The 25186-nt window shown below is 40.2% G+C and overlaps 1 protein-coding gene across 1 annotated transcript in view; it reads right to left on the reverse strand.

The window, feature by feature from the left end:
- The window catches only part of VSIG10 (V-set and immunoglobulin domain containing 10), a 47300-nt gene that overhangs the window by 6814 nt on the left and 15300 nt on the right, over positions 1–25186 (reverse strand). The window contains exons 3-8 of the mRNA XM_089677257.1: positions 24709–25014; positions 19708–19971; positions 13212–13505; positions 6254–6364; positions 2765–2777; positions 2027–2205 (exon numbers count right to left, since the gene is read on the reverse strand). Of these exons, the coding sequence (XP_089533383.1) occupies positions 2027–2205; positions 2765–2777; positions 6254–6364; positions 13212–13505; positions 19708–19971; positions 24709–25014 (1167 nt within the window). The remainder of the gene's footprint in view (positions 1–2026; positions 2206–2764; positions 2778–6253; positions 6365–13211; positions 13506–19707; positions 19972–24708; positions 25015–25186) is intronic.

Below are 25186 nucleotides of genomic sequence, written 5' to 3' on the forward strand. Positions count from 1 at the left end.
CATGTTTAAAGGCTTGTCATACTGTAAGTATAAGATGAGGTGGGGGTACATGTTTAAAGCCTTATCATAGTAAAAGTACAGTTATACATAAAACAAAAGAAATAAATGAAAAATACACTTTGATCCCTTTAAAGAAGAATCTCTATTCAAAGACTGATAACAAATGAAGGCAATTTGTACCTGAAATCAAAATTGAAGGCAGTTGTTACCTGAAATCAATAACACCGTTATAACCAATAAAAATCTTACTCCTTTCCTTGAGTGGAAGAACTGGCAGAATAAGATGCTGATCAGAATACAACACCACTAACACAGTTTGTGTCTGTGTCCTCCCCACCACCTGCACTAAACAATGTCAACCAACAGCTCAGCTTTAAAAGAATAAGAATGTTTAGGAGACAAAGCTTTACTGTAGTTCCTGATTGAGACTTCTAGGTTATGGCATGCTAAGGAGGCTTGTATGTCCCAATTTAACTGCAGTAATAGTAGGTGCATTAAGACTGTTATTTGACCAGTTTAGGTATAAATAGTGTTTAGAAGAGGTATTTTAGGAAGTTCTGCAGATACACCTTTGCCAGTAACAAGTTCATATTGAACACTGCAAATCTGAGATGCAACACTATCAGGTATAAAAAAAAAAAGAAAAGTACTGCACTGCGAAAGCCTTGTACAAAATTTGAACAGAGATTCTTAGGTTCTGTTGGAGAAGCCATATAGAAACTGGAATTCTCCTCCACACCATGTGGACATGCCCTGAATCCATCCATTCTAGCCTCAAGTACACCAACTTATTAAAAACATTTTGGAACACAACCTCCATTTCCTCCCAGCCTAATTCCTTCTATACCACACAGGGCTTGCTACTTATGGCATTCAGATGTCTCCCCTTCCATCTAAATGCAGCAAACTTTAATTTGAGGTTTTAAATGTCTACCAACACACCCAGCCTGGCATAGACTACATAGTGGCATTGACTATGTAGCGGAAATGGAAGAATTGATCCACATCAACAATGCCATGAGCTCTTACATGCACACACGGCCTGCTTGGACAATAAAGCAATTTGTAGTGAGCGCTCTCAAATATATACAGCAGCTAGAACACTTCAGGTAACCAATATACCTTGAAAATATAAATAAATCAATGTAACAAGAAAAGTGCAGCGCTTGGACAATGTTTACTTGTACAGATCCATTGTGGGTCAACTGAAACCAGCAGCTCCCCACCCATGAATACAGATAGAGATTCCCAATCTTCTGCATTTTCTGTGACTATCACACCTCTAACCTCTGGAAGAATTGATCCACATCAACAATGCCATAAACCCTTACATGCACACATGGTCTGCCTGGACAATGTTTAGACCCATTTGCACATACAGATCCATTATAGGTCAACCGAAATCAGAAGCTCCCCACCCATGAATACATATAGATTCACAATTTTTTAAATTTTCTGTAACTGTCACACCTCTAACCTCTCCCTCAAGTTCCCCTGGATGAAGGCCTGTGATCCCAACCTGCGGTGTGTTATTCTCCCATTAATTTCCCCAGCCTCCACCTTCAGCTCCCTCTCTCTTTCTCCTCTCCACACAAATTCCCCTCCTCCACCTCTCAACCCAGTCATACTCCACATACACACCAACACTCTGCTGCTCACCTCATATGGATCATCTTGTTCTTTGGGCTCCTTAGTCCTTTGTCCTGAGCAATTGCATATATCTATTCCCTGACTATTCAAAGGGTCAGGCCCTCACCTTACACATGAGGACACCGTCCAGGGCACTCATATGTGTCTAATATTGGCTCCCTACAACCAGAGCTGTTGCACACTATTCTTTTATAACAATACACTTTATGCTCAGGGATGCTTGCCATGCCACCTTCTATAGTTCAGATTGAATTGTAAAACATCTGTTGTAATCTTTGTGTATTCTGTATCAGCTCTCATACAAAATGTACTTAATAAAAAGTATTTGAAACTAAAAAACAAGCAGAAATTTTGAACCCCATGTCATACTACTTACTAGCAGGCGGATGGTGAAACAACACCTGATGTTTATAGATATTTCCATTTGCAGCTGGAGGGTTAGGGCTTCTGGCAACAGTATCTGTATAATGACCATTTTCAACTGAATTTCCTGTTTGTTCTGTTTCATCTTCATCTTCTGAGTCCACAAGAACCAAGACTTCAGTTTGGCCAGACCTGTAACACAGTACCAACAGCATATAACATTCTTACCATGATTGAGACAGTGAATCACCTTATGACCTAAACAAACTTTGCAAGTGTCAGAAACTGTGCAACCTTATCTTACAACAGGGCTGCTAAAACAAGGAGGAAAAGAAGGTTCTGAAATATTCTGAAACTGATAAACATAAAAAAAAATCTCAGGATGAGAATTAGGCCCCTTTCAGATGGGGCGGACCTGTCAGCAGATCCGCTTGCTGAGCGGGGGATCTCTCCGCTGATCCCTACTGAGCAAGTGGATGACAAATCTGTGTCCGCTCCGCTGCTGCAGAGCAGACACAGATACAGCACATTGTTATCTATGGGACGGTTGAATGGAAACAGACTGCGAGTGTCACCAGATCCGATCCGCTGGACGGATAGGGAACGGATCCCCATATGTCTGTTTTTAGCGTACAGGATCGGATCGGTTGCAGGCAGATGTCAGCAGACATGTAAGAGCTATGGATGGTCCAACCATCAGTGTGAAAGGGGTCTTACAAAAAATACATAATAAACAAAAAAATGTACTCACCTGAAAGGGTTTGCTGTGAAAAAAAAGAAAGGAGAAAACATTATTTTTGTTTCATTATATTTGTCCAAACGCTAAGGGGTCTATGTATAAAACATTCATTGTGCAGATGTGACAAACATTTGCACAATTAGGAAGAAAATTGCTGTCCTTCCTCTGTTATTTGTGATTCCTGTATGGTGAGAGCTATCTAGTAGCCACATTGGGGTTGATTTACTAAAACTGCATGGTGCAAAATCTAGTGCAGATCTGCACAGAAACCAAACAGATTCCATGTTTTATTGTCAAACCTTAATTGGACAAGCAGATTTTGAAGCTGATTGGAGACCATGCACAGCTGCACCAGATTCTGAGTGCTCCAGCTATAGTAAATCCCCTTCAATATGTTTTGTTTTACTATTTACAACTATTTTAACTCAAAACTCACACTTTTTTTTTTATATAATCCACTAAGAAAGCTATGTGAATCTAGGGTGAAAACATTTATAAACAGACTTCATAGTGTATTTCAGAACATTTACAATTTGTTTAGCCTTAATATTTTTCAATAGCCCTCACTACCTAGGCAATTTGTAGCCAATGGAACACAGTCCCCAGATTCACAGCTAGTAGAATCCTAAGCGTCACAAGGCAGTATCTAGTAAACCTGATTATTTACTAATGCATAATATAAGGTAGACTGCATGCCCTGAGCTTGGTAGACAACTTGTCTTGGTGCCATAGAGTTTTATGTGCTGCTATGCATAACAAGTAGGCAACTTATGTTCATACCTCTGGCAAATGGCTTTAACACAAATAAGGAATGCAAAAGGTGAGACAGCAGCATTATTTGCCTTGTCTTCTACATCTATTTATTTAAAACCGAAATGCACTAAACTAACCACAACTAAAGCAATCTTAAGAATTTAGTACAAATACCACATACACCGAGTCCCAGAGCAAATATTGACTTTGAAGCTGAAGTATAGGTATGCAGATTTTTGCATAGCTACATTGTTCCAGCTTAGACCAATGTAAGTACATTGTGCCATACCTGTGGGATCCCTGTGAAAGCTGAAATGACTGTAATAGGAGCACCACTACTAAAGTGATCGCTGCAGTCTTCCGAGTTCTCTGCTGAGTGGTTGACCTGCTGCTCAACAAAGGTCACTCATCATGGGCGCCATTCTGAGAACACTTTGCATATTCTCATTAAATGCAAGGTATTCTTATGGTGAATAATTAGATAATTATAGATTATGGGCAGCACAGTGGCTAAATGGTTAGCACTTCCGCCTGGCAGTACTAGGGTCGTTGGTTCGAATCCCAGCCACAGCACCACCTGCCTGGAGTTTGCATGTTCTCCCTGTGCCTGCGTGGGTTTCCTCCCACAATCCAAAGACATGCTGGTAGGTTAATTGGATCATGTCCTAATTGTCCCTAGTATGTGTATGTATGAATGTGAGTTAGGGACCTTAGATTGTACACCCCTTGAGGGTTAGGGACTGATGTGAATGTACAATATATATGTAAAGCGCTGCGCAAATTGACGGCGCTATATAAGTACCTGAAATAAATAAATAAATTATGGTGAATAATTAGATATGATGACAAGTAAATTAGATGATGTTTTTTGTGATTGTGTTTTTTTTTAAATGGTTTGTCTGTATGGATTTGTAATTTGAGGATTTGATAATAAAATATTTAAATATAAAAAAAATGCAAGGTATTCTCTGACTAGATGAGATGGAGATCGTGGCGACACTGCCCACTTTCCATCTCATCCAATCATAGAACACTTTGCATTCATTCAGAAAATGCAATGTGTTTTCTGAATGGCACCCACCCTGAGCGACCAAACTCCTGTTCACCAGACACTTGGCACAGAACCAGATGCTAGCGGCCATCACTGTAGTAGTGGCACCTACCACAGTGATTTCCAGCTCCCATGGGCATTGGCCAGGTATGGCCAATCTGGATCAATGTAATTATGCAAAAATATCCAGCGTGCGTCTATTAGATCCAATGAGAACTGTTAAAGTCCTGATAACTGGTAATGTCCCGATGAAAGGGGATTGTCTGAGCATTGATGTTGGCTGCCTTCTCTTTTTACCTTTTGTCCACTATGGAATTAAGAAAATGCTTCAGGACTTGTAAACATTTGTTTATGGCACTTTTTCTGGAGCTTCTTCTCCCCGGGACAGAGCTGCTTAATCTAAAGCCACTGGACTCAATCAAGAACCTCCCCTTTACCACCTTTCCCATGTCCCCTTTTCTCCTAGTCCTACTTAATTTTTTGACATACAGTAACTAAATTAAAATTTGTTGTTACTGTTCTTTTACAGGGGGGAGGGGGGTCTATTCATCTCCTTTTTGCCCTTTTGTTAAAATGGCTCTGAGGTAAACAAATTCCAGCTCTAATTAGTAGAGAGCATTCAATTATTCAAACACTATTCTGGCTCTGCTACACACTATTCATTGTTCTATAACAAAATATGTATTCTTACACTTAAACCCAAAACCAAAAATGTAATGTATTGCACCAATCATTACATGTGGTGGCTGCATTAGTTTTATTTTTTTTAGGCTTTTTCTCCCTTTCACCTGGTGATCTAGCCAATAACACACCTTCTGTATTAGAGTGCCTCCACTCCACATAAAGGAGTACAGGGGGCACCTTTGGACAGCAGCATTGTCAGGCTGGGGGAAGGGAGTGTTAGATGTATGAAAATAAATCTGTATGTATGAAAATACATCTGTAATTTGTATGAAAATAAAAAATATTTATAACATTTATAGGTAAAGTTGATCCATGGAATATCCAACTGCCTCTCTGGGGATCAGGAAGGAATTTTTTCCCCTGCAGGATTAAATTGGATCATGCTTTGCTGGGTTTTTTGCCTTCCTCTGAATCAACTGTAGGTATAGGATAACTTTTTTTTTTTTTAATGGTTGAACTGGATAAACGTTTGTCTTTTTTCAGCCAGACTAACTATGTAACTATGTATTAGCAGATGTAAATACACTAACAAATTGAAGCCAAACTCCATCTACCACTCTTTAAGCACTTACAGCAAACAGTTGTTTTCCTTTTTATGATAAAATCTGATCATAAACACCCCTTCCAGTGCTAAATGATCTGTCTCATCACTGTAACTGCAAGAGTGCTTGTTCTTTTGAAAAACAACAGAATTATTGACTGGATCATCAGATGAAAAGAAAACAATCCTAAAAAAGAAAACTAACACAGCCATCAGCCATTACATCTAAGAATTGGTAAGCTGCAATATAATAAATGTTTGTTTTGGGGTTTACTGTTGCTTTAACAGAACCTTAACAATACAAATCATTTGGGTTATTGTGGCTGGGAACCAGGAAAGACAGATTTCAACATGCTGGTTCTGATGTTTCTAAAGCTGAACTAAATCAACAGAATGCAATAAAAATGAATCTTCAAAAGTACTAGAATATTAAACTGAGAAAAACTATGCTTAAGAGTGGCAAGTACCATACCTTTCCAATAGACCCAAGGATCACAGTATATGATAAGGCCTACAATAAGGCCTATCACCAGCAAAAAGAGTATCAGCAGAGCGGACACAAGTCCCGCAATATTACGAGGCTCTGGAAAATAACAGAATAAAAACTCAGTTTACCATTAAACTAAACATGTTATAAACAAACATTATAAGGTATATTCATACAAGCATGAGGCATGTGGTGGTTTCATTAGAATGGGTTACCCTATTTTCATCAATTTTCTTGTATTCCAATGTAGAATGGATGAGCTGCATTTGCTGATATTTTAACAATTTATCATGCTATTATTTTTGTGGTATTTTCAGAATAAAAGTCAAATCACAAAAATTAGGACGCGTTTACAGTATTATGGGAACTCCAACAAAATCTATTATTTTTTATTTGGAAAACTGCAGAGAAGGGTTAGTTCCTTTATCATCTCCTTTCTGTTGCTTGTGTCCCCACTGGGTTGATGCACTTTCTGTCTTGGTGACTAAACTGACAGAAAAAGTCATTCAAATTTAGGATATGACATTTGTACCTGAAACAACAGTAAAATGGTCATTTCATAATGGTGTCACCTGTTCCAGTAAAAACTTTCCAAGGGGGAATTTCCTCTCAGTACAAAAAATCGCCACTGCCCCAGTCTATAACTGGCCTTCACAGCAAGGAGCACATGAAAGGACAACGCATGTCAAACAACAAAAGAAACAAAGAAAAATTTGCAGCTCTAACTTGCCAGCCAGCCTGCAAACAAACCGAATTAACCTGTCTAACAGTATGCGTTAAAAACGGGGGTTTGGTTAGCACACATTTGCAAATACATGCGTAATTTCCTCCTACTTTAAGAAGAATATCTTTCATTTATTTTCATGTTTCCACAACATGAAGTGAGGAGAAATCTGTTTAATGGGGTCACAGTCAGCAATAAACACATGTCAGGGGATCTACCCCCTTCTGCATGCTTTAAAAATGAAAAAAAAAGTCTTACTGCCCCAAGAATACTGCTAACTTCAGGCTTGCGATAAATGTGTTCTAAATGATGGGTCTATTGAAGAGAGCAGGAAAGGTGCCAATTGGGGTGGTGATATGATTCAAGAGATATAATGACAATTTATCTCATGACGACTATCAACAAAGTTAACAGCACTACGATAAAGGAAAATTTGTGAGCTGCCATTGCAGACCTATTTCAAAAGGCTGGATTGGCAGAAATCTCAGGTAGCATGTCTCCAGTTTCTGTCTTCTGCCACACCTACAGTTGCAAGAAAAAGTATGTGAACCCCTTGGGATTACGTGGAGTTTTACATGAATTGGGCATAAAATGTGCTCTGAACGTCATCTAAGTCACAACAATAGAAGAACATAGTCTGCTGAACATAATACTACACAAACATTAGATGTTGCCATGGTTTAATTGCACATAACATGTAAACATTCACAGTGCAGGGAGGAAAAAGTATGTGAGGCCCTAGCTTAATGACTTCTCCCAGAGCTAATTGGAGCCAGGAGTGAGCCAACCTTGACTCCAATCAGGGTGATGATATTGGATGTGTTGCTGACAGCTGTCCTGCCCTTAAAAAACACACACCTGTTTTGGGTTTACTGGTTTCAAGAAGCACTGTCTGATGTGAACCATGCCTCGCAGAAAAGAGCTCTCACAAGACCTACGATCAAGAATTGTTGACTTGCATGAAGCTGGAAAGGGTTACAAAAGTATCTCCAAAAGCCTTGATGTTCATGTGTCCACGGTAAGACAGACTGTCTACAAATGGAGAAGGTTTAGCACTGTTGCTACTCTCCCTAGGCTTGGTCGTCCTGTAAAAATGACTGCAAGAGCACAGTGCAGAATGCTGCATGAGGTAAAGAAGAATCCCAGAGTGTCAGCTAAAGACCTACAGAAATCTCTGGCACATGCTAACATTTTTGTTGACACATCTACAATAAGGAAAACATTAAACAAGAATGGAGTACATGGGACGACACCACAGAGGAAGCCATTGCTGTCCAAAAAGAATATTGCAGCACGCTTGAAGTTTGCAAAAGAGCACCTGGATGTTCCACAGCACTACTGGCAAAATATACTGTGGACAGATGAAACCAAGATTGAGTTGTTTGGGAAGAACACACAACACTATGTGTGGAGAAAAAAAGGCACAGCACACCAACATCAAAACCTCATCCCCACTGTAAAACATGGCGGAGGGAGCATCATGGTTTGGGGCTGCTTTGCTGCCTCAGGGCCTGGACGGATTGTTGTCATTGATGGGAAAATGAATTCCAGAGTTTATCAAGACATTTTGCAGGAAAACGTACGACCATCTGTCCGCCAACTGAAGCTCCGCAGAGGATGGGTGATGCAACAGGACAATGACCCAAAGCATACAAGTAATTCAACAAAACAATGGCTGCAACAGCACAGAATACGCCTTCTGAAGTGGCCCAGTCAGAGTCCTGACCTCAACCCCATTGAAATGCTGTGGCATGACCTTAAGAGAGCGATTCACACCAGACATCCCAAGAATATTGCTACAATGAAACAGTTTTGTGAAGAGGAGTGGTCCAAAATTACTCCAGATCGTTGTGCAGGTCTGATCTGCAACTACAGGAAACGTTTGGTTGAGGTTATTGCTGCCAAAGGAGGGTCAACCAGTTATTAAGTCCAAAGGTTCACATACTTTTTCCTCCCTGCACTGTGAATGTTTACATATTATGTGCAATTAAACCATGGCAACATCTAATGTTTGTGTAGTATTATGTTCAGCAGACTGTGTTCTTCTATTGTTGTGACTTAGATGACGTTCAGAGCACATTTTATGCCCAATTCATGCAAAACTCCACGTAATTTCAAGGGGTTCACATACTTTTTCTTGCAACTGTATAGCACGTCCACCAATTCTGACCACCTCCTACAGTATGTCTACCATCCCTGACAGTCTAACATTATGGGGGGGATTTACTAAAACTGGAGCACTCAGAATCTGGTGCAGCTGTGCATGGTAGCCAATCGGCTTCTAACCTCAATTTGTTCAATTAAGTGTTGACAATAAATCCTGGAAGCTGATTGGTTTCTATGCACGGCGGCACCAGTTTTTGCACTCCAGTATTAGTAAATCTTTTCCTATGTATGCTACATATTATATGGATCCCCTTGGTGTCAAAGGGCTATAGGATATCTACCATCTCTGATAGTCTTCTGTAACATTAGGTATACTGCATATTATATGAAACCCCTTAGAGGTGTCATAGGCCTAAAGAATGTCTACCATCCCTGACAGTCTTCTGTAACATTATGTATGCTAAATATTATATGAAACCCCTTAGAGGTGTCATAGACCTATAGAATGTCTACCATCCCTGAGCGACTTCTGTAATACTATGTATGCTAAATATTATATGCAGCCCCTTAGTGTTGTCATAGGCCTATAGAATGTCTACCATCCCTGAGAGTCTCCTGTAACATTATGTATACTGAATATTATATGAAGCCCCTTGATGGTGTCATAGGCCTATAGGATGTCTACCATCCCTAATAGTCTTCTGTAACACTATGAAAGTGGAATATTATATGCAGCCCATTAGTGTTGTCAAAGGCCTATAGGATGTCTACCATCCCTGAGAGTCTTCTGTAACATTATGTATACTGAATATTATATGAAGCCCCTTGATGGTGTCATAGGCCTATAGGATGTCTACCATCCCTGACAGTCTTCTGTAACACTATGTATGCTAAATATTATATGCAGCCCCTTGGAGGTATCATAGGCCTATAGAATGTTTACCATCCCAGAGAGACTTCTGTAACATTATGTATACTGAATATTATATGAAGCCCCTTGATGGTGTCATAGGCCTATAGGATGTCTACCATCCCTGACAGTCTTCTGTAACACTATGTATGCTAACTATTATATGCAGCCCCTTGATGGTGTCATAGGCCTATAGGATGTCTACCATCCCTGACAGTCTTCTGTAACACTATGTTTGCTAAATATTATATGCAGCCCCTTGGAGGTATCATAGACCTATAGAATGTCTACCATCCCTGACAGTCTTCTGTAACACTATGTATGCTAAATATTATATGCAGCCCCTTGGAGGTATCATAGACCTATAGAATGTCTACCATCCCTGAGAGTCTCCTGTAACATTATGTATACTGAATATTATATGAAGTCCCTTGATGGTGTCATAGGCCTATAGGATGTCTACCATCCCTGATAGTCTTCTGTAACACTTTGTAAGTTGATTACTATATATGCAGCCCCTTAGTGTTTTCATAGGCCTATAGGATGTCTACCATCCCTGACAGTCTTCTGTAACATTATGTATACTGAATATTATATGAAACCCCTTAGAGGTGTCATAGGCCTATAGAATGTCTACCATCCCTAACAGTCTTCTGTAACACTATGTATGCTAACTTTATATGCAGCCCCTTGGTGGTATCATAGGCCTATAGAATGTCTACCATCCCTGAGAGTCTTCTGTGACATTATGTATACTGAATATTATATGAAGCCCCTTGATGGTGTCATAGGCCTATAGGATGTCTACCATCCCTAATAGTCTTCTGTAACACTATGTAAGTTGAATACTATATATGCAGCCCCTTAGTGTTTTCATAGGCCTACAGGATGTCTACCATCCCTGACAGTCTTCTGTAACATTATGTATACTGAATATTATATGAAACCCCTTGATGGTGTCATAGGCCTATAGGATGTCTACCATCCCTAAGAGTCTTCTGTAACATTACTTTATGTATGATGAATATTATATACAGCCCCTTGGCGATGTCAGAAGCCACAGATGAGGCCGTCTATACCTTGTAGGTTGACCAACAATAAAATAGCAAATCCAGTCAATGAAATTCCTTCTGCAGTAAAAAAAACCAAACAAAACACTATAAAGCCATAAATGAGAGCTCCATTAGGAAAAAGAAAGTGTGTAGAAAACAGTCCTAAAGAAGAACTCAGGGCAAAATTTAAATTTTCCCATGCAGTGGGGATGTGCCCGCACTACATGTGTTAACTACTTGGTTTGTCTAGGGGTGCAAGGAAAAGCTATACGTACCCGATCCTTCAGAAAACAACGCTCTCCCACATCCAGTGGTGAACTGTTCCTGCCATCACCACGTGCAGAGCCAGTCTATAGGCATGATGATGTCAGGAACAGTCCATTCACAAGATCGCTAATAAGCAGGAGGCAGGGGTGGTGGGGACTGGTCATGCACTCGGAGGATTGGAGGATTAGGTAAGTATATCTCCACTCTCCTCACCCCTAGACAAAAACAAGCAGTTAATCAATGCAGTGGGAACATCGGCCCACTGTATGGGAAAATAGAAAGTTCTTCTTTAACCACTTGCCCTCCAGAGGATTTACCCCCCTTCCTGACCAGGCCATTTTTGCAATACCACGCTGCACTATTTTAACTGATAATTGCGCAGTCATGCAATACTCTACATAAATGAAATTGATGTCTTTTTTTCCCCACAAATAGAGCTTTCTTTATTTTTTTGCGCTATAAACAATAAATGACCGACAATTTTGAAAAAACAAACAATATTTTGACTTTTTACTATATAACATATCCAATAAAAAAATTTAAAAAATCTAATTTGTTCCTAAATTTAGGCCAAATTGTATTCTGCTACATGTCTTTGCTAAAAAAAAAATCCCAATATGTGTATAGTAATTGGTTTATGTGAAAGTCTACAAATGGTGGTATATATACTGGAATTTTAGCGACTTATAGCGGGACTGCGGGGGGCATTCTGACACTGGGTGGGAGCTGAATAACTGCCACTGGCCTCTCCAGTGACACTTATACAGTGATCAGTGCTTATAAAAAGCACTGACACTGTACTAATGACACTGGGCAGGAAGGGGTTAACATCTGGGGCGATCAAAGGGTTTACTTTGTGCTGTGTGTGTTTTACATTATGTGCTGTGTTGTGTTTTATAATGAAGACATGCTGCTGTGTATTTCTCTGCTGTGCAGAAAAATACACAGCAGTATGACCTTGCTGGCAGGAGAGAAACCCGTGTTGTTTTATTGCCGACTAAGAATCGCTGGCCGAGACCCGGTGATTTACATCCCTAGCCGCCAATAGCGGCGCGGGTAGGGAAGGGAGCACTCACCCCCTACCCAGAAATGAAAATCACACACACACACACATATATATATATATATATATATATGTATATATGATTTTTGCGCAGCCCTACCGTCCTGTAGCTGTACTTCTGCTATAGGTTGGTGGGCAAGCAGTTAAAGTACACAGTACACCTAGAAATCGCACTCCTAGTTCCACAGCCTTGATATAAAGATATAAATTGGCAATTGGCAACCAAACTGCAGTTCGTGCCTAAATTTATTAGAGGAGCAGACTAGGCATGTAGATATGAGAGCACTGATCACAAGAATGAATAAAGCTGGCCATAGATGGTTTGAATCTCGGCTGGTTCAGTAGGGACCGGCTGAGATTCGAACCATCTATGGGTAGGCTGATTGTACCCAATTTGATTGTTGTAAGACTTGGGAACAACCAGCCTGTCAGATTTGATGGTTGTAGGAAAGAAAATCTCATCATCTATGTCTAACATACCTTTAAGGCCTCGTTCACACCTAACGTGCAGAAACACTGATGGAAACTGATGTACAGATAACACTTGCAGAGACATCAGTTTACATCAGTTTTCATGCACGCTGCAATGAGTTTTATACATGTTTCAGATTCCTGCACAGAAAAGTGCAGATACAAGTGGTTGTGGTGTGAACAGGGTGTGAACAGGGCACATAGAGAACAGTTGATTTTGTATTACCCTTGCAGAACGCGTACAGAAAAACTGACGTCTGTGCACCATGGACGAGCCCTAAAACAATCTGCCCTTTTACTGATATATAAATATTTATTATACATAGACAGAAAGTCTGTATTCTACTCACTGTTTACTGAAAGCCATACATAAAGGTCTCTTGTGGCAATCCCGTTCTCTCCTTTACAGATGTAATATCCCTCATCGCTATCATGAGAACAGTTCACAATGGTGAGGTAAGAGATGGTGTTGTCCTGTATGATCTGGTATTTCTTCCCTGGTTGGATCTCCACTTCAGGACTGCTCAGGTTACGTAGCCATGAGATTGTAGCAGCAGGATTAGCACCTGATACAGAGCATGAGAGTGTCACATTTTCTCCTGTCACACAGCTTCTCAAGGGTTCGGACACTGGCAGAGGAGGACCTGAAAAAGGAAGGCAATGTCATCAGCCATAACATGATCTCTGGACAGAACATAAAAGTATTTTTGATATGAATACAAAACCATTGAGCTTTAGCAGAATGCGTTCTGGCAAATTTATCTTTTCAATTTATCAATTATTAGATTATCAATTTATAAAAACTCTTTTAAATTAAAAGGAAGCCTGCCATTTTTTCTTTTTTTTTTATAAAAAAAGAGGTAGTCCACAAATGGACAGAGTCAGCAGCAACGAGTGACCCCAAAGCAACCCTAAACTATAAGATATTTTTAAAAATAAAGAAAAGACTCATATTAATTTTTCAAGAGCTAGCAATCCATTGCTTGCTGCCACACCTTATTGGCTGCTGTGAGGTTGCTAAACATGTTCATGGCATTATGGGTCAGCACCAAAATTCTAAAGGCCGAATTTGGGAAAGTCAGATCAGATTTGCGTTTGACCAGATATCAAATTTGTAGCTGGCCATATATGTGTCAGTTTTTTTCATTCAGCCAGCAGGTTGAACAAAAAAAATTACCAGATTCCCCTATTCACACATTGGATGTGGATGTGGGAATCCTCCCCACTGTGTCATTGTATTGAAACAGCAGGGAGATTCTCCTGGCATCAGAATACACAACTCAGTGCTGTAGCCTATTGCCTGCAGTGCTGATCGAGCCAAAATCTACTGACAGGGCGGTTGAACAGAAGTTGACTGGCAGATCAACTTCTGTTCCACCATAGTGGCCACACAGTGGAATTTCAGCTGGTCCCTGCTTAAAGGGTAGAATTTTGATCCATGTATGGCTAGTCGTAGCTGCCACTCACATAATGTGCCATTCTATGATATGAGCAATAGATTTAATGTGCTTGCAAGAGCATTTACCTAAATGTTTATGAGAATAGTCACATACCAGTGGATATAAAAAGTCTACACACCCCTGTTAAAATGTCAGGTTTCTGTGATATAAAAAATGAGCCAAAGACAAATAATTTCAGAACTTTTTCCACCTTTGATGTGACCTATAAACTGTACAACTCAATTGAAAAACAAACTAAAATCTTTTAGGAGGGGGGAAGTAAACATAAAAAAATAAAATAATGTGGTTGCATAAGTGTGCACATCCTCTTATAACTGGGGATGTAGTTGTGTTCTGAATGAAGCAATCACTTCAAAATCGCGTTAAATAGGAGTCAGTACACATCTGCCATCATTTAAAGTGCCTCTGATTAACCTTAAATAAAGTTCTGCTGTTCTAGTAGGTCTTTCCTGACATTTTCTTAGTAGCATCCTACAGCAAAAGCCATGGTCCGCAGAGAGCTTCCAAAGCATCAGAGGAATGTCATTGTTAAAAGGTATGAGTCAGGAGAAGGGTACAAAAGAATTTCAAGGCATTAGATATACCATGGAACACAGTGAAGACTGTCATCATCAATTGTAGAAAATATGGCGCAACAGTGACATTACCAGGAACTGGAAGTCCCTCCAAAATTGATGAAAAGACGAGAAGAAAACTGGTCTGCGAGGCTGCCAAGAGGACTACAGCAACATTAAAGGAGCTGCAGGAATATCTGGCAAGTACTGGCTGTGTGGTACATGAGACAACAATCTCCCGTATTCTTCAAATGTCTGGGCTATGGGGTAGAGTGCCAAGACAGAAGTCTTTTCTTATGAAGAAAAACATCCAAGCCCAGCTAAATTTTGCAAAAACACATCTGAAGTCTCCCAAAAGCATGTGAGAAAATGTGTTATGGGCTGATGAAACCAAGGTTGAACTTTTGGTCCATAATTCCAAAAGATATGTTTGGTGCAAAAACAACACTGCACATCACCAAAAGGACACCATACCCACAGTGAAGCATGGTGGTGGCAGCATCATGCTTTGGGGCTGTTTTTCTTCAGCTGAAACTGGGACCTTAGTTAAGGTAGAGGGAATTATGAACAGTTCCAAATAGCAGTCAATACTGGCAGAAAACCTTCAGGCTTCTGCTAGAAAGCTGAACATCTTTCAGCATGACAACGACCCAAAGCATACATCCAAATCAACAAAGGAATGGCTTCACCAGAAGAAGATGAAAGTTTTGGAATGGCCCAGCCAGAGCCCAGACCTGAATCCAATCGAAAATCTGTGGGGTGATCTGACGAGGGCTGTGCACAGGAGATGCCCTTGCAATCTGACAGATTTGGAGTGTTTTTGCAAGGAAGAGTGGGCAAGTGTTGCCAAATCAAGATGTGCCATGCTGATAGACTCATACCCAAAAAGACTGAGTGCTGTAATAAAATCAAAAGGTGCTTCAACAAAGTATTAGTTTAAGGGTGTGCACACTTATGCAACAATATTATTTTAGCTTTTTATTTTTACTTCCCTCCACCTAAAAAAATTCAGTTTGTTGTTCAACTGAGTTGTACAGTTTATAGGTTACTTTAAAGGTGGAAAAAGTTCTGAAATGATTTATCTTTGTCTAATTTTTTTACATCACAGAAACCGGATATTTTAACAGGGGTGTGTAGACTTTTTATATCCACTATATCTGCAGGCCTTACCTGATGGGGAGAAAAATTAATTTCATGAATGTTATTGTTATTGCTTTTTCCCACTTCAGACCAGAGTCTGCAGTCCTTCTCTTCCCTCTTCATAGGCATTAACCTTGTTCATAACCATAATAGTTTAAACCTCAGATCACACATGCTCAAGGCCTGTGTAACTCTAAAGCTGACCATTTCGGTAAATGTGAAACATACTGCACTTTAGACTGCACAAGACTGTGCAATCAAAGTGTATAGTGTATGGCCAGATTAATACTGTAGCCTCCAAATGTTGGGCCAGTTATCCAACATTCCACCACAGTGAAGCAACACAAGAGTTCCACTGTTAGAAGCTTGCTGGATGAATGGCCATTGTGTTATGTTATCAACCAAGAAGAGGGGTGGCCACAGGGAGCTCTTAATAGGAACTTACTGCCAGTTCTTGCATTTGCATACCCTTTCCAAAAGCCATTTCCAAGTAAACATGACACATTTTTATAAACTGCTACCAGCTCTGGAACTTTCTCTTAACCACTTCCAGACCGGACACTTTTACCCCCTTCCTGACCAGGGCAATTTTCAGCTTTCAGCGCTATCACACTTTGAATGACAATTGCGTGGTCATGCAACACTGTACCCAAATGAATTTTTTACCATTTTTTTGAGACAGATAAAGCTTTATTTTGGTGGTAATTATTCACCGCTGGGATTTTTATTTTTTTTGCTATGTAAATGAAAACGTCCAAAAATTTTGAAAAAAAGTGTTTTTTTTATAAAATTTTGCAAATAAATAATATTTCATCATAAATCTTTGCCAAAATTTATTCCGTTATCTTTTTAGTAAAAAAAAAAAATCCAAATTAGTTTATAACCAAAAATTATAATTTTTAAACATTTTTTTTTACATTTTTATTTTATTTTTTTATATTATTATTATTATTTTTTTTTTTTTACATACTGTCACCCTAGCAGTACAGTGTCACCATGGTGACACTGTACTACTTGTGGGGGGTGATGAAGATTTTTTTTTTTTACACTGATTGCTTTTACACCCATATAGAATATAAAAGCAATCATTTCTCTTTCTCTCTGTGTGCATTCTTGCACTCATTGAGAAGTACTGAGTGAGCTGTGATTGGTCATAGCTTGTCACATGGTACAAGGCTGTTGTGAATAGCCTTGTACCATGTGACCTCTGTGATCATTCACAGATTTCACACGTAGTAAGCAATGATGTCACAAGTGACATCTTGCTTACTACTTTGCATGTGATCACTGATTGGCCAATCAGTGATCACATGATCGGGACCTCGTACAGAGGTCCCGTCCGACGATCGGTGTTTCACTGTGTCCGGAGGACACAGCGGGCACTGGATCGCGGTGCTGCGTGCCCCCAGGGAGTGCGCACAAGCAGGGTGCGGGGAGGCCGTTTATAAACGGCCACTCGACCCTGCACTGCCACCGTCCGGCTGTTTATGTGCAACGGTCGGTCGGGAAGTGGTTAAAGTGTATCTATGGTCAAAATGTAAAATCCAATCTTCTTTTCCACATTGTATTTCAGTTATTTCTAGCCTAATAACCACTTGCAGACCAGTCACGTACCTGGTACATCACTGGTCTTCAAGTAGTTGCACCGGGATGATGTCCTCCCCTCCTGTCGGCTTCCGCGGCTTTAACGGGATCTCCTGTTCTACTGGGAGTCCCAATCGACCAGCCGGAGCTTCTGCCGTCTGATCATAGAGCTCATCAAAGACTGAATCTGATTTGCTGGGCTCTATGATATAGCAACCCAGAAGCGATGACCTTACAAAATGTCTGGTTTACTCAGAAATATACAGCATTTAATCACACTGATCTTGTGTTTGAAAAACAGCTGCACAAATACCATGTGACATAAAAAAATGCAAAACCTAGCAATTTATTCTCTAGGGCTTCTGATATATAATATTTGGGGGTTCTAAGAAAATTTCTAGTAAAAAATACTGATTGTTACATGTAAACAAAAAGTGCCAGAAAGGCCTGGTCTTTAACCCCTTGGCGCAGGCGCCTCCCAGCCCTTTAAGGTTTCCAGGAAACCAGGAGGCGGGTTTTAGGGTCATGTGACTGCCGTGATTTGCTGTCATGGCGGTCACATGATTGGGAAAGGTCCCAATCAAAAGAGATCAGGACCTTTCCGTGAGTACCGAACGTGTGTGCTGGGAGCGTGCAGGGCGCGCACTCTCAGCACATATGTTTTCTTTTAATAGAACGCAAATGTGTGGCTGCTCGGCGTTTAGGCCCAGATGCCGGGAGGCCGCACATTTGCGTTCGGCCGGCGCCAAGAGGTTAAGTGATCTGTAAGTTTGTAAACTTACTTTGTGAAGATCCCTACACATTTACTTTCATGAATTCTGTGACACCTATTCATTATGCCCTGTGTCACACATTCCCAGAACCTGCCTTCTGAACTACAGAGGTGCTAAGAGGAGGAGTTTCAGAAGGCGGAGTCAGTACAGGAATCACTGATTGCAAGCAGCAAGGTACCATGGGATATGTAGTCCTTAGGAATGGAAAGTAAACAGCAGAGGAGAAGATGCAAAGCATGCTGGGAATCCAGGAAGTTGTGGAAAGAGACTGTCAGCAGACAGGCAGAAATCACAACATGAAAGGGAAATGTTCAAGTAAGCGGATATTGGATTGCCAGTAAGAACTATTGCTTTCTATTGTATCAGCCCTGTAATAACAATACAATGTATGCTGTGACCATAGATTTCCTTTATTGCAAAAGTGTTAAAAAAAATTGCTTTGCATGCATCCATACTATTCATAATAAAATTAAAATGTGAACCTGTGAAGATACAATTACGCAATTTATCATTGCTGACATTTTTAAAGATGCATTTTCCTCATCCTGGATTAACATCTAGAAAGTCACGAACATAAAACAAGTATGCATCAAGAGAACTTCAAACTCTCGGAATGAGACCAGAATAACATCCCTGGAGTTTGCACCATTAAAAACCTGTTACCAATGGGAACTTCAATATTTCTGTCCTCACAGATTCCATTTCTAGGATGTGAACCACTCTACAAGCCACAACATGTCTCAAATATAGAACTTTTCATAATAGCAGTATTTAAAGTGTTACTAAACCCACAACAGTAAAATCAGTCTGTATATGCAGTAAAGCATGCTTGTTATACTCACTGTGGAACCTAAGGGGTTAATCCTTCGCATTGTGTAAAAAAGGCTGTTTGATCCTGTCTTCTCTGATCCTCGCTTACTCTACTGTCCCCAATACATTTGCTGATAGTACAGAGCTCTAGAAGTCACACTGCACATGCTTAGACTGGTGTGGATGCTAGGGAGTTTTTTCTGTAGGAAGATGCATGTGATCAGCACAGGGCCAATCAGCACTGTCCAGACAGAGGGACAGGGGTTATGTGGCCTCATAGGACAGTCAGAGCAGAATGAAAAGTCCTATTACAAGCTTTAACCAGTGCTCAGCTGGACACTGATAGAAGTCATAAGACTGCTATATACTGCTGGTGACAAAAGGTATTTAGCAGTTTATATTTACTAAAATAATTGCATTTCCATATTCTGTGTACAGTGGGAGACAAGATATAGTGAATGCAGGCTCTTGGGTTTGGTAACACTTTAATTAATCAATCTACTAATATGTTTATTAACAACTTACTTAAATGTACTTGACAATGCTCTTCTTTCATATCTTGTGCTATCTGGTGTTTTCCTCTGCATGTGAGTATTTGGCCAGTACTGAACTGAGAATTATTTATTGAAGCCATCAAAGTGTCTGAAGTGTCATTAAAAAGTGTTTTGCCATCATTTTCCCATTCCAGTATAGGAGCTGGATATCCTCCAGCCCAGCTGCATAGTAATGATACTTCATTGTGTATCCCCGTGAAGTTGGCACTGCACTGCATAGAGTGTTTTGGTGCATCTGTACAGAACAAAGAATAAATGTAATATATATCAAATATAATTTTAACATAAACCACAAACCTGAGAAACCGAAACCAAGAATATGATGACAAATGCATAAGCACTGCCTACCTTCAATGAAAAGCATGTCACAAAAGGACCAGTAGAACCAGATATATAGGCAGCGGAAATTCTTTGCAAATCTCAACCTTTCCAGTAAATCTAGTTTGAGCCCTCATCCTGTCGCCTTGTAAGTCTCTATATCATGATGCATGGCCTCACTGGCTAATTGAGGCTGAACTCAACTCTTATTAGGGCTCCATGTACAATGCAGATGCTAAACTGATGTTCAGGAGCTATTCAGCGTATTTTTCAGCAGCCCCTGAATTCTCCCTAATGTTTTTCTATGTGTCCATGTACACTATGTTGTTAACAGTCGTTTACAGGCAGTTGAGTTTACAGTCGTTTTTTTGAACGCACCAAACTTGCATTCGGGAGTAGATTTTACCGGCGTTTCAAACGCCAAACCGGTTAACCGCGTTTATAAGCGTTTGTGTTTAGAAGCGTTTTTTAACTGTTCCATATCCAGATGCTGTCCAGAGCTTTTTCTCATCATCAGAAATGCATGCAAAGCGTTTTCCATGTATTCAAATGGACCCGGTACACCAGTGCAGTCAATTACAGGTTTCGCGTGAAGGAACAAATGGTAGAACGTGCAGCATTATGCTCATGATGGGATCCATAGTGAATGCAACCAGTAAAGATAGGTCATCTCAACACATACTGCTCTCTCTGATTCTGCTCTCTCTATTTCTCTCAAAATGTCTGAAATAGTTAATTATTTACTATTTTTCAGTGCATTCTGGGCATTTGGGAAGGTCCCCTGAGGTTATCTTTTAAAAAAGCTTCTAAACGCAAACACGCATAAACGCGGTATGCAAACGCGGATAAACTGACGTTTTTTATTCTACGTTTTCCAGCAGTCAGTTTCCATCGTTCAGAAGAGTTTTCCAAACACCCCTTGTACATGAGCCCTTAAAGGAGGAGTTGCCTATATATCTGGATTTACTGATTGTTTTGATAAGTGTTTTTGCCAAAGGCAACTTCTTCTTATTCATTTTCTCAATTTTATCCAGCTATAGAAACTGTAGTAGGGTATATGCCTTGAGTTTTTTTCACTCAATCAGGGGGTTAAAGTAAAAAAAAAAACTCACAGATTTCCACATCCACTCAAGGAATGTGGATTCAGGGGTCTCTCTCGCTGCACTATTGCATTCTGACAGCAGGGAAACCCCTCACCTTGTCAGAATACACTGATCAGTGCTGCAGCCTGGCTATGGCAGCTGATCAAATGCTGGTTTTCCAGCAGGACTGTTTTACAGATGCCTGTTAGAACGGACATGTATACCAAAGTATAACCTACTTTGGATATCACAAATATCTAAAAGGATAAGTTCACCTTTTGGAATATGTTACATGTTCCACCCGTATTTAGGGTAGAAAATGTAAAATGTTCCAGCTCCTGCAACTTGTCCCTCCGACCCCCCCTTAGTGTGACAGTGGGTGGGTTCCTCTCTCTGTACCCTCTCTCACAATTCAAAAACAGCATGGCTGTGCAGGACGTCACCCACAAGGCCACAGCATTCATTCACAGTTTCCTGTGAATGAATGAACTACAAGTACTGTCAGTCACTGCGACAGACAGCTTGTAGTTCATTCACAAGCCCTGCTGCTTTCAAACTGATAGCCCATATGAAGGTATGGGTTGAAAGGTGCAGGACTTGTCGGCAGAAGCCGGAACCTCGATCCACTGATCTACGGTACAATGCTTTCCAGGCTCCTGCAGAAAAAATAATTAATACACATTTTTTTCAGTAAAAATATGTGTATTTATCATTTTTTCTAAAAGGGTGAACTTACACTTTAATACATTTTAAAAACAAATTCACATCACACTAGCACACCAGAAACCATGCTTGATGCCTGTCATTACAACAGATTGAAGAACTGTGCAAACAACCTTATCTAAATATCTGTACCTAAAAAGAGTCTGTAACATGACCTTAGTGTACTTTCACACAAAACACTGTTTTTGTAACAAAAAAAATACTGTTTATGGTATCCTCATGGCTCTGTCAGTTACATTTAGACCAGCAGGTGTAAAACCAGCAAACACTAGTAGATTCTCAAGACATTTGATGATTTGACAGATATTGTTCGAAAGTACTTCAAAGTTTAATTTGCTTTTAATATTTGATTTTGGAATTAATTTATTAAAAAATGAAAATCAAATACACTGTTAGAAATTCGTTCATTTGAAAAAAAATTACAATTTGCTGCTTCAAATTTTCTCATCCCTGCGGTAGAAAACAAATGACCCTACTGACGATAAGATAATAACAAAAAGTCCGAAAAAGATTTCAACGGAATTCTACTAGTGTATAGCCAGCTTTACCCTAGGTTCACACCTAAGTGTTTTCTGCAGCATTTTGCAGAAACACAGTACAGTTAATTTAACATGATTTCTTATAGGACAAATTCACATCTCCACGTTTTCACTCGGTGCAGTTTTTGGAAAGGGCCAGGGACTTTTTTTAATGCAAAAAGTTGTTTTTTTCCGTAGACTTCAATGGAAATGCTGTACAAAAGCTTGTAATGCATTTTTGCTGCGTTTTTGCTGCGTTCTTGATGCATTTTGCATTTTAAATCTGCCTAGCAACAAGAAAAAAAAAATGAACCCCTCCCCAAAAACGCAGAATGCATCAAAAACACGTTAAAAACACAGGTGCAAAAACGCAACAACAGGTTAAACGCAACCTGTATAGGTGTGAACCTAGCCTTAGGCAGGAATGAAAAAAATCTATTTCCATTAACTAACAGGTGGTTTCCTTCCTGTGCTTTCAGTTATGAAAAGGTTTGGACACAGATATAGCATGACTTCCACTGACCTAAAAGCTAAGTTCATCTTTTCACGAAAAACGAAAAGCTGAACTAACTCCAAATATCCTAGCCACCTCTCCACCCCTAATTAAAGCTGCAAACTAAAAAAATGTAATCAAATAATTTGTTTTGAAATGACATTAAAGTGTAACTTCACTCTCTCAATCAACATTGACTATTTTTAATCCTTATGCTATTAGTATTAGTAGATATATAGGAAAATATATCATATTTACTTATTTTAAACTTTTTTTTTCATATTTCTTCGGTTACTTCCTGGTTTCCATGCCTAGGCAAATGATGTCATACATCCCAGGAATCTTCAGGAGAGGAGGGGGTTTTCTCAGCTAAGCACACCCTCCTGCCTGTATTCCTAAGCTAAGGGCCGATAGATTCCAGGATGTACATGCTACATGAACTCTCTGCTCTTGCTCAAGAAGGCAACAGCTAGAAATTCTAGGGGGTGTGTTTTAAAGTGATTTTTCAGCAAAATTAAGCATGGAGACTTGGATGGAGAGGCGAGTTTGCTTTGAATATTAAAAATGAATTAAAGCGGAGTTCCACCTAAAAAAAAAAGACAGCAGCTACAAAAACTGTAGCTGCTGACTTTTAAAATACAGTCACTTACCTGTCCCTCGGTCCAGCGGTGTTTTCACCACCGCTGGTTTCACCGGCTGTCTTCTCTCCCTGGTGCTGGCATCTTCAGTGTGGGCACCTGGCTGCGACAACTTGCGGCTTCACAGCCAGGTGCCCACTGCGCATGTGCGAGAAGCGCCATGCTTTGTGAATGGTCCCGTAGTCTTCTGGGACCTGTCACGTGTCCCAGAAGACTACGGGGAGGGAGGGGGGGAGGACAACTTCCGCTTCCGATTGTCTAGGTGATCGCAGGGGATGTGGGAGCGGGTACTTGTAAAATTCGGGTACCCGCTCCCCAAAGGTGCCAATCCTTAATGGGGAACAGGGGACAAAGCAGTAAAGCGGAACTTCCCCTTTTAAGTGGAGCTCCGCTTTAACTTCTGCCAAGCAGGGGAGTCCACACACCAATACAAATTTGGCTGGTACCTGGATGTGATGAATTTTGCTCAGTGTATGGCCTGATTTAGTTTCAAGCAAGACCAAAACCTTTGAAGAATTGAGTCCTTTAGTTATATTACATGGCCAACATCGATCAGTGATGTTTAGATAAAGTGTATGGATAACAATTGGTTTCCTGTACCATCTGGACAAGATCTTAAAATTAGCTTCTAGGAGTTCAGTTTAGATGTAGGACTTCAGTGAAAAGTGTGTAGCGCCACCCCCGAAGGAGCCACTTGGTAACTTTGGGTTCTCTGTTCTGTGCCTCCACTCCAAAAACAACCTCAACGGAAGTGGGAGCGGGTACTTGTCAAATTTGGGTACCCGCTACCCCCACCACTCCCCAAAGGTGCCAATCCTTAATGGGGAGCAGGGAACAAAGGCTTAAAGCGTAACTACCCCTTTTCGGTGGAGATCTGCTTTAAATAGAGTTTTTGGTTTGTGGTGCTCAGATGCAGTGAAGTTTTAATAACATGAGATTTTAATGATTGGGTTACATCTACTGTAGCTCATATACTGTTTAGTCCAGGGGTGGGCAACTGTGGCCCTCCAGCTGTTGTAGAACTACAAGTCCCATGAGGCATTGCAAAACTGACAGTTACAAGCGTGACTCCCAAAGGCAGAGGCATGATGGGACTTGTAGTTCACCAACAGCTGGAGGGCCACAGTTGCCCACCCCTGGTTTAGTCATTGCTGTAAATCTGGTATAAAATATAAGAATAATGTACAGTATCATACTCACAATAGACCAGAAGCTGCAGAGTAGAGGAGACATTTTTACCGCTTGCAACATTCTCTGCTGAACAAGTGTAGTTTCCTTTGTAATCAAGAGCAATGCGCAGCAGAGAGAAGTCAAGAAAGCTTCCATTTACACTGCGAAATGGCTCGGGACTTTTATCCGGAGCATACAGAACCACATCTATCTTGGTCTGAGGAATGGAATTTGCGCTGCAGCTGAAATTTAAGTCAGAACCAACTGATGTATAAAGCGTACCGTTTGGCAAAACATTGGTGGGAGATATCCTAAAAGTCACATTGTGAGGACCACCTACATCGATAAAAGAAAAGATTAGTATACAAACACAGGAAACAAGGAAGGCAACTAAAAAAAATAAAGCCAGGATGGCATGCTGTACTAATTCAAAGAATTGAACACTTGATGTGGTTACTGATTATTTATGTATCAATGTTAAAGCGGAACTTCACTCTCTCAATCAATA

This window comes from Staurois parvus, unplaced genomic scaffold, assembly GCF_062004578.1.
Source record: "Staurois parvus isolate SC_StPar_1 unplaced genomic scaffold, SC_StPar_1.0 ptg000014l, whole genome shotgun sequence".
NCBI lineage: Eukaryota > Metazoa > Chordata > Amphibia > Anura > Ranidae > Staurois > Staurois parvus.